General features: G+C 41.8%; 1 protein-coding gene across 1 annotated transcript in view; it reads right to left on the bottom strand.

The window, feature by feature from the left end:
- The window catches only part of Vat1l (vesicle amine transport 1 like), a 168,671-nt gene that overhangs the window by 76,491 nt on the left and 76,186 nt on the right, over positions 1-15,994 (bottom strand). The window contains exons 5-7 of the mRNA XM_031341507.1: positions 10,634-10,737; positions 8,566-8,621; positions 3,878-4,072 (exon numbers count right to left, since the gene is read on the bottom strand). Of these exons, the coding sequence (XP_031197367.1) occupies positions 3,878-4,072; positions 8,566-8,621; positions 10,634-10,737 (355 nt within the window). The remainder of the gene's footprint in view (positions 1-3,877; positions 4,073-8,565; positions 8,622-10,633; positions 10,738-15,994) is intronic.

Genomic DNA, 15,994 nt, shown 5'->3' with positions numbered 1-15,994 from the left:
GAGAGAGGGAGAGAGGGAGAGGGAGAGGGAGAGAGGGAAAGAGGGAGAGGGAGAGGGAGAGGGAGAGAACCTAGGCCAGGTATGGGTTTTTGAAACCTCAAAGCCCACTTTGAGCAACACACTTCCTCCAACAAGGCCTTACCTCCTAATCCTTCTAATCTCTTCAAATAGTGCCATTCTCTGGTGACTAAGCATTCAAATATATGCGAATATGGCAGGCATTCCTATTCAAACCACCACAGAGGAACCTGTACAGCTCAGACAAATAGAACTGGATCAGGGGATAGAAGGAAATCAGAAAACTCAAGGTCAAGTCCTAGACTTTCTAAGTCCCAAGTTCACATATAGCTTAGTCAAGAGAGCTGCCAGCCATGCTCAGTTCTGCTGCTGGTTAGTGTTGGACTTGAGTATCATTGCCCAGCAAACCAGATGAATTCAGTCTTCCATCCAGTCCTGACATTACTCCAGCATGCACTCAGATGTGGCAGTCCCCTAATGGTGAAAGTGATAGCAAGTCCAATTGTCTTTTCTTAGACCCTGCTCATGGAAGCACAGCTGCCCACCAGGCTTGCTGGCCTTCAGTTCATCTTGTCTTTCCCATTCCTCAGTTTCACCAAGCTCTTCTGGATTGCATCATTACCCAGGACCCTAACTAGCAACTCCAGTTCCTCCTGCGTGATCACACCTTGAGGACCAGGAAGCAGCCCCTCTTTATCTTGACCCTCTAGGTACTGGGAGTTAATGCAAGTTTCTGTCTGGCACTTCCTTGCTGTCCTGTCTAGGCTCTCTTTGCATCATCTCTTCTTGGCTTAGAATAATTCACCTGTGTAACCAGCCAAGATGTTCTGTTCTCACCTCTTTGTTTTGGGGAATGTCTTGCTCTGAAATTCTTTTGATTAAGGTATTTACCTCTTTCAAGCACCTTCTCAAAGGATGCTACTCCAAGAGATCCTCATTGGTTTGAGGTACTCTGCAGTGGGTACTTTCGTTGACCATCATATTGCTCCAAGAAAGAAAGGGCACTAATGCACAAATACACACAAATCATACACACACACACACACACACACACACACACACACACACACACATCATTAACATTTTACAAAGGGGAAAGTGTCCTTAGAGAGCCAATGATGGGAACTAAGTGCCCCCCCCACCCAATTTATTCCTGCTATTGCTTGAATCTGAAATGTACCCCACAAACTCATAGTTCAGATATTTACATAGAGGTTAGTGATGCTATTTTAGGAGTCCATCTGGTAGTTACAGGTCCCTAAGTGGGGTCCCCTGGCTCTAGCATTGCTCTCTGCTTCCTCGTCATTCATGATTAGCCAATGCCATACTTTTCTACCACCATGCTCTGAGATCGCTGTGCCTTCCCCTCCATGAGAGTTCGAAAGCTTCTGAGTTTTTAAACCAAAGGGATGCTTTCATCTAAGGTGGTCATGGTGATGAGAACACAGCCAGCATGCCCCTTCTAAGAGCTTATTAAAAACAGCAATTTTTCCATGTATCTTTGCCTACTTCGGTATTTTATGTTCCTTCACCCTCCTTTGACTATAAACTTTAGAAAGGCCAGGGCTATTATCTCCCTATTCTTTACTGTATCTCCAGCATCTTCCCTGAACCAAATACACACTAGTTACTCGGTAGGTATTTAGAGACTCTATTAATTCTGTGAGCAAGGAATAGTGTCAAACACTAGGAGAACACCTAGGGCCATCTGGACTGCCTCTCGGATCTTAACCCTCATAAGCCACCAGATTTGCTGGGTCACTTTGGACACTAGGTGTAAACCTAAGTTTTTTTCTGTGCCACATGAGTTAGAGTTGGCCCCAATTGCTCCTGTCTTTCTCTGGCATGCCACACTGAACACTGTACAGATATCTGGTTCTGAATGGCACGCTGCATACTGTACAGATATCTGACTCATTAGACTGAAAAGATTTTCAATAAAATGATGACAAGAGGCTAACCATTCTGGCAATTACACAGGACAAAGAATACATTATTGTCTGATTTACTTCAGGAATAAATTGAATCACAATAAGCATCTGCAATAGATAAAAGATAAAAAGGAAGGAAGCCAGAACGTTAACTGCATTATCTTTCTCTGGAATGTGGATGTGCCCTTTGTTCTTACTTATGCTGGGCTGGTTTAGGAATGTCCTGTACTGAATATTTATTTTAGTTATTACAACAAACAAGGCCTTTGGGTGGCTGTTCTTTTTTAAAGGCTGCCCATTATACCTCAATATTAGAGTGACAAAGATAGTTTAAGTTCACTGGTCTTAGAAAAATTAATCTGATGGCTTGATTGTCTCTTATTCAAATCTATCAGGCAAACAGCAACACCTTTACACACACACACACACACACACACACACACACACACACTTACTTCTGATCCACGGAACTTAATGTTTGCAACTTAGGTTGCGATAGTGTCTGTGATTCCCTAAAGTTTCAAAGAACTTGGTCTGGGGCTGAGAAGATGGCTCAGTACGTTACATGGTTGGTTGCTGTGCCAGCATGCAGACCTGAGTTAGAACCTCCAGCATCTATATAGAAGTTGGGCATTATAGTGTCCATCTGTTAACCCAGTAATGGAGTCGGGTAATGGGAGGTTGGCAGTTTTAGGGAGCATGCTGGCCATTAGTCTAGTTTAAGTGCCAAGCTCCAGGTTCAATGAACAACTGTCACAAAATATCAGGTGGAGAATGATTGAGGAAAACACTCAATTTTGATGTCTTGCTTTCACACGTGCACACATAGGTGAGTGTACCATACATGTGTGCATGCACTCACACAAGCCCCAGACACATAAACACACACTTCCATCAAATACTTGTCCCATAAGGCACCTCATCCATGAAAACAATGAAAAAGAATCCAACAACACAGCTCATGACACCTTAAGCATTTTTTAGACTTCATGACAGAGGGAGATTTGACATGTCACCCCAAACCCAGGCCACATGCTTCCCCTGTTCTCACAAAGAACTGCCATGGCTGACTTCCTATATGCTCCACCATTCTCTTATCCTGAAGAATTTCTAGACTTGAAGATTGCCTTCCTCCTTGAATACCATATGAACTAATCCAACCAGTTCCTGCTTTAGCATCCTTGAAGGTTAGTTTGTTCAAGGTTCAACAATGTGTTCAAATACTAGAACCTTTGGCAGATCCATCATCATCATCAACAACACCTGCCGCAACAAAACTCCAAAGTCAGTCCAACACCAGACACAACAGAATTAGTATTCACTATGAGTGATGACAATGTCTCAAAGGTGCATAAAACATATCCAGTGTCTGTACATAAATCATTCCCACTTGTGAGCAACTTAGAGCTTGAGCTCTTCTGTATCCATAGAGTCACAATAGGCATGACATTCTAACAATAAGCATACCCTTCTAGAATCAAGGTGAATTGGGGAGTATCCATTCACATTTGGTGTCTTACCTGAAAAGAAAGGGTTCATGTATAAATGCTAGAGCTGCATGGCTTGAACACCTCTTAGGAACTTAAAATGGTCCTTACACTTAAATCACCATGACCCAGATGTGCCAATCCTGTGGGCCACATGTGACTAAGGATAGCTATGAGTGTAGTCCAACAGAAAACCATGAGCTCACTTTAAATGATGTGAGGGTTTGGATGCTTGTGTGATTATTTCCTTGTTCCTCAACTGTGTGTTTCTTGGGTATGAACTTGGTACCTGACAATGGTGAATTGTAATATCAGAGGTTGGGCTCACCTACTCTAGGACTTTTGCTTCAAATAAATCTGGAGAAATAAAAATGGTTTTGAAAAAGTTTGCTTTGAATGTGCAAAGCTCCTAGAAACAAACCCAAAAAGTTGCTTGCTTACCTCCTCCAGGGCCCATAAAGAATCCACCACTGGCTTGATCTTCTTCTGGTTGTACAGCACTATGAGCTTCTCTACGACCCCACGGATGAGGCCTGAGCGGCCCTGTTTGAAGAGCAGGTTGAGAAGGGAGAATCCTGCGATGACTTTGTTTTCTTCATACAGCTTGATGGGGTTCACTTTCTCCACTTGCCACCACTGCAGTGAGAGAAGGTTCTAGGTTACAACATTGCAAGATGGGGTTATGTCATGCAATATCACCTATGACATGAGGACATCATCTACCCCATGGAAGCAAAGTTTGAAACTGGGGAGATTTAAGTAGACCAGCAAGCAGTCTTGGTGATACATCTTTTAAGCATCTATTTCTGAAACCACTGCAGTTGGTACACTGGATATCCTAGACAGAAGTGCTGTGAGAGGGATATAGCTTGGAGGGAGGGATAGAGGGAAGGAGGGAGAGGGGGAGACACAGAAAGAGAGAGAGAGAGAGAGAGAGAGAGAGAGAGAGAGAGAGAGAGAGAGACAGAGACAGAGACAGAGAGACAGAGAGAGAGAGACACAGAGAGAGAGACACAGAGAGAGAGACAGAGAGACAGAGACAGAGACAGAGACAGAGAGAGCCAGCCAAATCTTCTGAATGCTAACATGATACCATGAAGGGCTGCTAAAATACTGTCTGTGCTGGGAATGTAGCTCAATTGGGACAGTGCTTGCTTACTACACACCAAATTCTGGAGTCAAATCCCAGAATCATTTCAAAGGAGCAGTGTGGAGGTATATGCTTGTCATCCCAGAATTTAGGAGGTACTGGCAGAAGATCAGAAGTCCAAGGTTATCTTCAACTAACTAATGAGTTTTAAAGCAGCCTGGGCTAAGAGAGAACCTGTCTTAACATACACAGGCACACAGATAAACAGACACACAGAGACATACAGATACACACACATGCTCACATGCACAGTATAAGATGCCTATCTTACAACTTACATGTAAATAAGAACACCTCCCCACATACACACACCAGTTCTAAATCCTGAAGCTCTTCTTGCCCACATTCATTTGGATAAGGTTCCTCAGTCTATTCGAGGGTCACAGCTTGATAATAGTAAGCATGTGATTGAGACCATTGACTCTAGAATTGATCCTAGATGTATATACCTCACTCCTCATTCTTCATCTTTGAACTTTGTCCTCAGATGACTTGAATGAGGGAATACACTGGTGTCTTCCAAGAGGGCACAAGGTAAAGCTTTTGGCTCTGAGAATGGTTGTGGGGATGATGAAAGAATCGTAACACAGAGAAGTTCACAAAGTGATAAAGTATTGAGGGCAAGGGGTGAGTGACTACTCTGAGTGCAAGACCCCCTCTCTCCCCTTCAATAGGGTAAGTTGGGTAGATAATGACAAGAATATGGGGCAGGTAGGTAGAAAGAAAGAGCAAGTTAAGACAGCATTGCATGGGGTGATAAAGCTAGGCAGTTGGGACTACATAAATGGCTGTCACGTAGGTTCAGCCTCTGATATGTGGTAAGAACAGCTCTTCTTGAGCTTCCCCACTCATTCCCAGCTCTGTTAAGTGTGATTCACTGAAGAATTCCAACCTAAAAGTTCTAAAACATGGGTCCCATGTTTAAGCTTGATACCTGCACATTGGTAGGACCTCAGTGCACATTTGTGTCAGGCATGCCAAAAGCTGTTGCAGTTATGCCTCAGCTGTGATTAAGAGCTCTAGAGATGGCCCAGTTGGTATAGGTGCTTGCCATAAGACCTAACAACCTGAGTTGGATCCTTGGACCTACATGGTGAAAGCAGAGAACTGACTTCTGCAAGTTGTCTTCTTACTTCTTCATGCATGCCATGCCAGGTGTACACACATGTACACACAGACATGTACACACACACACATACACACACATATACACTAATGTACTCAAAATCTTTTTTTTTTTAATTTTTAGAGTTGAGGCTCATTTGATAGCTGTGTAACACTAGGCAACCTATCTAATCTCTCTGTTCAGCTTCCTTACGATACTTTAGGGAGAAGGATGTTGTTGTGTAATGTAAATGTGCTCATACAAGATATATGCCATTGCAACAGGGTGTATATACCACACATACCATAAGTATAAGCAGATTTAATTATCATCTTAATGTGAAAGCCATGTTTTAGATTTATTGAGTAAGAGCTTGGAATTTGGAGTCGCTTTGCTCTCTAAACGTTAACTTCATCTGAAGAATCATCCTTAGAATGGCCCAAGAGTGAATGGCCAATCTGACAAAGCACGAAGTATTCATTCTGCTGAAATCTGAAGATGGAAGATAATTAAGATAGCAGAGTTAGAACTTGCTATATGATTTTAAATATGCCTTTCTTGATTGCAGAGAATTTTCTTCCTGGAGCAAAGCCATCATTGCACTTCTCAGAAAATATTCTCTTCAATTTCCTTCTAACAAATCAGCCTGCAAGGACCAGGCTTCTGATAGAGAATGGCCTTTATTCATGACCTTCAGCTCCAGAGTGTAATGGCACTCATTTGGGGAAGAGGAGTCTGAGTTTCTATCTAGGCTGTATTGTTATAAATACCTTCCTCGAGCATGTGCACACTGTAATTATTTCATTAGCACTGTGTGTGTTGAGATTGGGCATTAAGGGTGAGAAGAAGGGAAAACACTTCTTACAGATAGTTGTATATAATTTGGGACCAGCATAATTCTGCAGAGAAATCTTTCAGCATCGTGAAAATTGTACCCACAGCAACTAAACAGCCATGAGTGGTACAGAGCCTGTCTTCAGGGATAGGCAGATGAAAGCGTCCGTCACAAGGCTTTCTCCCATAAGTCTTGGCATTCAAATGATTCTTGACCTATACTTATTACTAAGACCCCTTATGCAAAAAAAATGCAAAGAGTAGTCCTTTAAAATTTGAATATTTTTAAATAGAAGGAATATTGTCATTCCCTGATTCAGCAGATGATTGAGGGTAAAATTTGAGCAGTAAGTGTTGACATAAAGAACATATAAATACTCCTGGCAGGCTTAATACTGACTGTCAACTTGACAGCCTCCAAAAACATCTTGGAGAAAAATTCTAGATATGTATGTGGGGGGTTTCTAGATTGGGTTAGCTGAGATGGGAAAAATATCTAAATATGACCAGTACTACTCCATCATGTTATACAAAAAGCATATTCTAATGTCCTTTCCCTGGCTCTCTGACCACAATGTCTCCACTCTATCCTGCCTTCTTCCATTCCAGAATCCTGCTCTATTCCCCTTTAAGGTTGGCTAGGCATTCAAAATTAGGCTATTAACACTTTCCTTTATTGTTGGGTCTGTCTGCTTAATAGAGTGTGGAGTCACAAGCGTTCTTCATGCCTCTGTCTTATCCACTGTGAGACCCTGATGTCTTCAAATGCTAGCCACAGTAGATGCTCAGAAAATGCCTGTGTAGTGATGCTTATTGTTATAGAATATGGTTCTCTAAGCAAAACAGCTGCCATACTCATCAGAGTGCCTGTGCCTCTGCACAAGTAGACTTGTTGATTGGTTGACATCCCCTTAGAGAAGGAGAGGGTAGAGAGGATCATTAGACCCTCATCTGAGATACCAGATGCTCCTTCCAGACACTTATAAAGCAATTCTGCCCTAGTTGCATGTGGCTTAGCAATCTCAGGAGTTACTAGAAGAACACAATCTGGGAAAGGTTAAAGGAAGGGGTTCCATTTATCTGGCTATGAAGAAGCCATGACCCACAGTGGGTATGTAGTTCACAGTGCAGTTGCTTTCCATGGGTAAAGGTAATAATCTCAGTGGCTCCTCGGGGTGAACTCTGGTGGAATCATACTTTGTTTTGTGGTCAGGACCTAATGAGGAGGGGAATGTTGTTTACATCTCCCCAGGGAAGAAATTCTTACAAAACTTTTATATGGCACATTGGTTGCACCAGAGACGGGGAGCACAGGGACAGAAGCTGAACCTAGTGAGAAGCAGTAGTTCCTTGCTCTAGTGGGTAGAGGTAAAAATTAAAGTAGAATCTCAAGTTAGCTTAATTCTAACACATACAGATATCTCTGCATGGGAATATCCATGTGAGCAGGTACAGTGAGGAAGAGTGCTCCTTGATGGCAGACAAGGTAATCACATACTCAGAGATCATAGCCTATTCCCATCTCCAACACAGTAGGATGGGGACAAAGAAATCGACTGTGCTCCCAGAAATGCAGCCAGAAAATGATCAGAATAAGACTGTCTACTCCAGGGAACAACCACAGTGTAGTAACTCCAAGTTCACTTTTGACAGAGGGTTGAACCAATCTCTACTGAAATAAAAAGGAAGCTTTCCAAGGTTTCACTGACACTACCACCTCAGCCTTGGTCCTGCCTGCTTGTATGCAGTTAGCAGAGAATAAATAGGAATTTATTGGAAACGCATGATGCGGATGACAGACTAAAAACTGACCAATGTCTTAATTTTTTAGATAGGGTTTCTCTGTGTAGCCCTGATTGTCTTGGAACTCCTACTGTAGACCAGGCTGGCCTTGAACTCAGAGATCTGCCTGCTTCTGCTTCTCAAGTGCTAAGATTAAAGGCATGCGCTACCACCACCCATTTACCAATACTTTTATATGGAGTTCACAACACGCAAATCAGCATTAACTATCAACTAGTAGAAGGCACGGATACTTACTGACTTTGCAAAACTAAAGAAACTCTTGGTCTCTCCAGTTACCATGTTGGATGAACCTGCAAATAAAAGATTCTCAAGTCAAGTAACTGTTCATGAAAATCAAGATATCTTGTTATGCAAGAAGAGTGGCAGTTGTTTCATTTGTATACAAAAGCTTAAAAAACAACACATTTTGTCTTGGAAAAAGTAGAGGTACTGGGGTGGGGCACAAGGTGGAACATTTGGATAAGTACCATCAACTCTTAGAGGAAGGGACATTGCTTTTGGTGACTGTTTGCATGTAGCAAAGAGGTGTTTTAATAATATAAAACATCTTCATTCTATATACTGAAAATAAGTGAACTTCTGTAGGAAAGTTCTATATAGATGTAAATTTGATTTTGTAGCAAGTGAGAGGCTTAGGATTCTGATGTGGGATGGGTATTGAAGGGCAGGAGGGAAACACAGACAGACAGGAAAAAGGAGATACAGAGAAGGTAGAGGAGAGAACATAAACTCAGAGGTCCAGGGAATGGGAGATGATGATTTGTCAGCTCCAAAGGGGTTCAGGCAGAGAGATTAAAAAATAATCAAACCTAAAACTTTAGATCAAAAGAATATTGGAAACTGAGTGTTGATAATGGGGCTGGGTGACATTCAGGTGACAGACAGGGGTGGAGTTAAGCTGAGATGGGGTGGAAGGTAAGCTGGGATGCTTAGGGAGAAATGGCTCCCTTTTGGGGTTCTCAGTTGGGAAGGGTGAGGTGAATAGAGAATATACCACTACACTGCCCCATTCTATAGACTTCCTGCTTGCTACCACATGTTTGGAAGTGTAAGTTTTTCTTAGAGAACAGTCATGGACTTTAAAAAACTGATCATTTGGTCCGGGTAAACTATTACCAATCAGTAAACCATCCCCTTATCTTTGATGGGGTGAAGACTCCCAGAGGTCATAGCACTAGGCTTACATTACATTGTAAGCAAGTGATCAATGTATAACTGATCAATGTATCCAATCAACTTGGATAATTGGGAGAGAATCAAGTTGAAGGTCACCCAAATGTCATCATGCAATTGTAGCAAAAGTACAAATCTTGGCTAATGAGAAAGAAGATTGAATAAATTGTCTATCTGCCCATTAGTCATGTACACTGTCCTTAAAATAGTACTGGCCCTTGTAGGTTCCCATCAATAATATTAATCAATTATTTGCATTTAGGAAATACGTGGTCAGGATAGAAATGACCTGAACACATCTGCAGAGGAATGTTGCCCACCTGCTTAATGAGCTCAATTCTTTGCAATAATGATCTGGCAATGTTAAGATATTTATAACTCTCAAATATCTCATTTATAAAAAAAATTAACTTCTTCTTTTTTCTGAAATACTCAGAATTAAGGGTCAATTTCGATTGCAAGAACCTGGCACACAGGTTTTAGGAATCTCAAACATCAGATATTTGGATATTCTGCTTTGAAAGATGGCCTCTGGCTTTAAATATGCTTTCCAGAATTTGTGGACACCAATGTTTAAATCGGTGTGTGTGTGTGGGGGGGGGTAGGAAACAGGAAAGGTCAGGTGCTAGTTTAATTTTGCTGTAGAAATTTTGCTTCTAATTTTCATAACTTTCCTGTACACTCAAGAGGATAGTAGATATGGCCAGGAATGGTGGCTTACACTTGCATTCCTGTCACTCAAGAGGCTGAGGCAGTGGTATTATGAGTTCAAGGCCATTGCAGAGTATACAGTGAGACCATGATTCAAACAAAACAAAATAAAGCAAAAAAAAAAAAAAAAAAAAAAAAAAAAAAAAAAAAAAAAAAAAAAAAAAAAAAAAAAAAAAAAAAAAAAAAAAAAAAAAAACCATTTAAAAATGATGGTGTAGGGGATAGGGCAACAGACAAACAAGTTAGTTTTATAATTTATGACAATAATATCAACATAACAAATGTACTAAAAAGCTAAACAATCCTGTTTGCCCAGCTTGTTCCCAGTATATTAATGTCTTTCATCCTGCAGAGTGTGGTAAGCACAGTGGGGTATTTTCTGCTCTTCTTGATCTTGCCCTATGATGCATGCACTCACCATATAAAATGTAGGTCCCCAGAGGCTTGAGGAGACTGAGCCCCTTGCCAGTATTGTCCCCACACAGGCAATCCAAAACGATGTCCACACCTTCAGCTGAGATCCTGCAGAGCAAGAGACAAAGCGAAGTGATGTAACCTGCCAAGAACCAAGCTCCTGCATCTTTCCTTTCCATGTCACAGCATCTGATTTCCAGAATACAAAGAGTGAGAAGTCCAGGATCATCTTCCTCACTACTGACAGCCTCCACTCACTGCAGATGCTTTCTCCTAGGTTCTCTGTAAGCTGAAAATACTTCAAGTTAAATTGTGTTGAATTCATCTAACCTAATACCTGGTGTTGCCCAGCATTGCAGTACACTGTGCCATGCCAATGGTTTAACCTCATGATGATGTGGCTGCTTTAGCACTGTCCCCTCTTTCTGACATTACAGGAGAATTTCTATGGCATATTGGTAGCTCAGGAAGAGGTCAAACCCAATACCTGAAATATGATGCTTATGAATACCAACTGCTGAAAAAAAAAGTGTTCCATTGAATCACTGTGACTTAAATACTGTTTGTAGAAGCATTTTACAAAGCAAGAGGCAGAAAAATACCTCTTCCAAGGACTATCCTGGAGTGCAATAATGAAGAGGACACTGGAGCCAGAAGGACTGAGATCGTCTATATAGCTCAGTGGTTCTCAACCTTCCTAATGCTGTGACCGTCTAATATAGTTCTTCATGTTGTGGTGACCCACATCCCAACCATAAATTTTTCACTACTTCATAATTGTAATTTTGCTACTGTTATAAGGTGTAATGTAAATATTTTTGGACATTAGGTTTTCCAAAGGGGTCCTGCACCACTGATTGACTGCTCTCAAATTCGCCAAGTCTTAGCTCTTTCCTTTGTCAAGCAGAGTTAATGTGTTTCTTTGTGGGGGAAATGCAGCGAGGAAAGAATTAAGATGTTTGGTTCATGCTTCTCACATGCCAGTCAATCTCTCGGCCAACAATCATTTTTAAAGAAATAAGGCTGATGGGTCGGGCACTGTCCGAGGTACCGAAGAGAGTCAGAAAACCATTTCCCCCGAGTTTATGGGGGTGCTAGTCTGGCCTGTAGGTTTCCTTATAGTTTTTCGTACACTTTTAGCTTCCCCTCCCAATTCCTCTATCTCTGAACACTCCATTCCTGCTTCAGTTTTCTAACCCCAGAATTCCCCCTCTTTGTTAAATCACTTATATTATGCTATCCCTTCTCCTTTAACTTCTTTCCACTTGGCTATATTCTCCAGAGAGTCCAAGTTAAGCACATAATCTTAAGATTTTATGCTAATCTCCACCCATGGGGGGTGTGGCATTTGTCCTTCAGTGCTGCGTTACTGCACTTAATCTATTTGGTAATTTTACTACTTCTGCACTTCACAAATGCATTATTCAAAGCCAGATAGAGACACACACAAAAAGATAATCATGAACTAATCCTCCTGGTGAACATGGCTACAAGTTTCACAATAAAATGCTTGCAAACAAATCCATGAACATATCAAAGAGAACACACACTATTGCCATGGTGGCTTTATCCCAGAAATACATGTAAATAAATAAGTGTAACTCATCACAGAAATGGCCTAAGGATTGTCTCAGTAGATGCAGGAAATGCCTTTGACAAAAATCTTAAATACTCTAGAGACTAGTGATGAAAGAAACGTTTCAATGTAATGAAGGCTATTTATAACAAATCTATTGCCAGGCTCATGCTAAATAAAGAAAAACTCAGACCATTCTAACTATGATCAGGACTAAGCTATCTAACTGCTCTCACCTTATGTTAGCATAGTGCTCAAAGACTTAACTAGAGCAATAAGGCAAGAGAAGGCAATAAAGGGGATACATATGACTAAGCAGCAGGAAGGGCATTGTTTTTCGTTTTTGTTTTGTTTGTTTTTTGTTGGTTTTTTTTTCTGTTTCCTTGGCTCTCTTATGAGCTTTCTTTTCTTTTTTCTAGATTCCTTGTGCTCTGAGAACTTGCCTATATTATAACTCCCATATGCTTCTTGCATAGTAGGCTTCTCACAGAATGGTTGACTGTAGTAGATTTATCTGCACCAAGTACCCAGTGTTGAGCATAGTGCCTGAGAAACAGTAGCTTCTAGAGGGTTCCACAGTGCCCGGGAACATTATATGCTTCTTCCAGGGTGCTGGGCACAGTACTGAGGTTTTTCACAGGGTACCAGGCACAATGCTTAGTGCACGGTAGACATCTCATGGGTGCTAGGCATATTGACAGTATGATTTTCAGCAAGATGTCTGGCATATAATAGGCTTATTTAAGAGCACCTGGAATCATAGGCTTCCCGTATGTATAGAACACAGTACTGATACACATTAGGCTTCTCACAGGATGTTTAGTGTTCTGTGCAGAGAAAACATCTCCTAAAGTGTTCGATGGGATGCTTAGTACATAGTTTTTATGTATGAGTACATCTGGCACACAGTAGGTTTTTCACAGGCTACTGAGAACAATACTTGGTTCACACAGAGCAAACCTCTCTTGGAGAGGACTAGCCACAGAGCCTGGTGCACATTAGGCTTCTTAGAATTGATGGGCATGAAGCCTAACATATAGTAGGCTTCTTACAAGGTGCCAGGCATGGGTATCTGGTGCAGAGCAAATAAGCTCCTTATAAAGGCTTCTCTCAGAGTGCTAATCATAAGAGTGGATGTACTGTAGACTTCTCAGGAAATGTTCACTACTAGCAGTTTATGTGCACTTAATAATATACTTTCCAGAAGTCACCTCTGGACCTGCCTCCCTATTCTCTCCAAGCAATTTGATTCTTAATAATTACCACCAGTAGTTGAGTAATCTGCTAGGTACTGAGATGACCAAAGGCAATCTGCATTTTCTGAGCTCACACTTCATGGCTTCAGCCTTAACTTGGGCTTGCAGACTCAAGTTCCATGATTAAGCAGCAGACCCCTCCTATGGGAGCTGGATTCTTTCCTCTGGATCTGGTTTCTTTCATCTGGCTTTTCCTCAGCTTTGCTATCCAGCTCCTAGAGCCTGTCATGCAGTAGGTGACTGCAATCCAGGCCCATTCGCTGTCATCCCTGGAGGCTTCGCAGTCATGTTAAATAACATCCCCACAGCTCCTGAGCCCACAGCAGCTGAAACACAATTTTCCTTTCTTCCTGTTTTTCTTCAGTCATTGGTCACCGTGTGTACTGGCTGGTTTGTGTGTGAACTTGACATAGCTGGAGTTATCACAGAGAAAGGAGCCTCCTTGGAGGAAATACCTCCATGAGATCTAGCAGTAAGGCATTTTCTCAATTAGTGATCAAGGGGGGAGGGCCCCTTTGTGGGTGGAATCATCCCTGGGCAGGTGGTCCTGGGTTCTACAAGAAAGCAAGCTGTGCAAGCCAAGGGAAGCAAGCCAGTAAGTAACATCCCTCCATGGCCTCTGCGTCAGCTCCTGCTTCCTGACCTGCTTGAGTTCCAGTCCTGATTTCCTTTGGTGATGAACAGCAACATGAAAATGTAGGCTGAATAAATCCCTTCCAACTCAACTGGCTTTTGGTTATGATGTCTGTGTAGAAATATAAACCCTGACTAAGACACCATGTCTATTTTCTTTTCTATTTTCCTCCTGTGTGCACACATATGGATGAAGGCCAATAGGTTAACCTGGAGCATCATTCCTTAGACTGTCCACTTTGTTTTGTGAGAGGGGAGCTCCTTTCTGGCCAGGAGCTTGTGGAACAGGCTACAGTGACTGGCTAATGAAACCTAGGAGTTCTGTTTTCATCTTTCCAACATTGGTATTACACACATGTGCCATCATGTTCAGCTTTTTAACATGTGTGCTGGGGTCAAACTCAGATGTTTTTGTTCATGAAGAGAAGCACTTTGTGAACTGAGCTGACCCCCTAATTCCTATTCTTGTCTTTTGACTTGGTCCATTCCTGGCCCCTGAGTCCCAGACTCATCTCACATAATAGCTCTTAACTGCCTTGAATCAGCAAAGGAGTCTAGATTTTCAATGTGATCCAATTTTAACTCCATCTACGGGCTTTTAAGAGCCTCATTCATGTAGCTACGAAAGTTACGTTTTAAATTTTTATATTTTGGGGTTGGAGCGATGGTTTGGTGGGTGAAGGTGCCAATCATCAAGACTGACAACTTGAGTTTGAGTCCTGAGATTCACACAGTAGGAGGAGAGAACTGACTTCCATGCTATTCCCTTACTTCCATGTGTAGACTATGGCACACAGCCCTCCAACTAACCAACCAACCAACTAATTAATAATACATGTAATAAAATTTGATTTTTCATGTGCAATAATTACACGTATTTACAAGCCACAGTGTGATATTTTGACACATGCACACACACCACAAGAAGCAAACACATCTGAGTAATTAGCAGATCCACTGCCTCAATTGTTAATCATTACAAAGTTGCTTAATTGGGAGCTGTTTGCTCACAGCCCTGCCTGGGTGATGTCCAGAGATGGCTCACATTGTCATGACTTGGAGGCTATGTCGGGTAGCAGCTTACAACATCTGTTAAGCATCGCTGCACAGGATGACCTCCAACCACAGAATGACTTCAAAGGTATCCAGTGCTGGGACTGACAAGACCTGATGAAGCCTGTTCCTGCCATATCGGCATCCCATGCAGCCACAGCCTTCAAGTTGGATGGCTTGGTTTCCTAACTGAAGTGCAGGGGTGGGAGGTACGGGAAGCCACCCCTTCTGTCTTTGGGGGTGGGAGGTTTAAACTATGGAAGCAGGCCATGTAGGGAAAGTCTCATTGTGTGTAGATATGTAAAAGGTATTCAAACCTTCTATACCTTCCTCTTCCCTGAAAAATAAGGACAGTGTCCACATCATCAAATTTGCAAAGACCTGAAAGCAAGCTCCCTTGTGTGTTTCAGGCCTTCAGTCAGATATTGCTTCTATGTGTCCTCTTAATGCCCTGGATGTCTCTACTAAGAGCTGATGTAATCACTTATTACATTGACTGTGACTACTAGTTTGGAAATTTCAGGACACAAGGATATGTCCTTGGTCGCTATTGTGTTTGTGTACCATGTTTGTAGGTATCAATAATAAAAAATAATACATGAATGCATGAATATAAGGTCTTAAACGATAATGTACACCATTTCCACCAAATGTTTGATTTTTTTAAAGGCACCTTTAAGCAGCCTTATTGAGTTACGATTGATGGTAATAAAGAGAATGCATTTAAAATGTGCAGTTCACAGTTCAATGAAGCCGGTGAAACCAACTCAATGTCATGGATGCATTCTTTTGTCCCAAATGTTCCCCTAGGTCATCTTGCAAACCATAAGTAATTGGGGGGGGGGGG

This window comes from Mastomys coucha, unplaced genomic scaffold (assembly GCF_008632895.1).
Source record: "Mastomys coucha isolate ucsf_1 unplaced genomic scaffold, UCSF_Mcou_1 pScaffold22, whole genome shotgun sequence".
In the NCBI taxonomy this organism is placed as follows: domain Eukaryota; kingdom Metazoa; phylum Chordata; class Mammalia; order Rodentia; family Muridae; genus Mastomys; species Mastomys coucha.
This window is presented reverse-complemented; position numbering and strand designations above follow the sequence as displayed.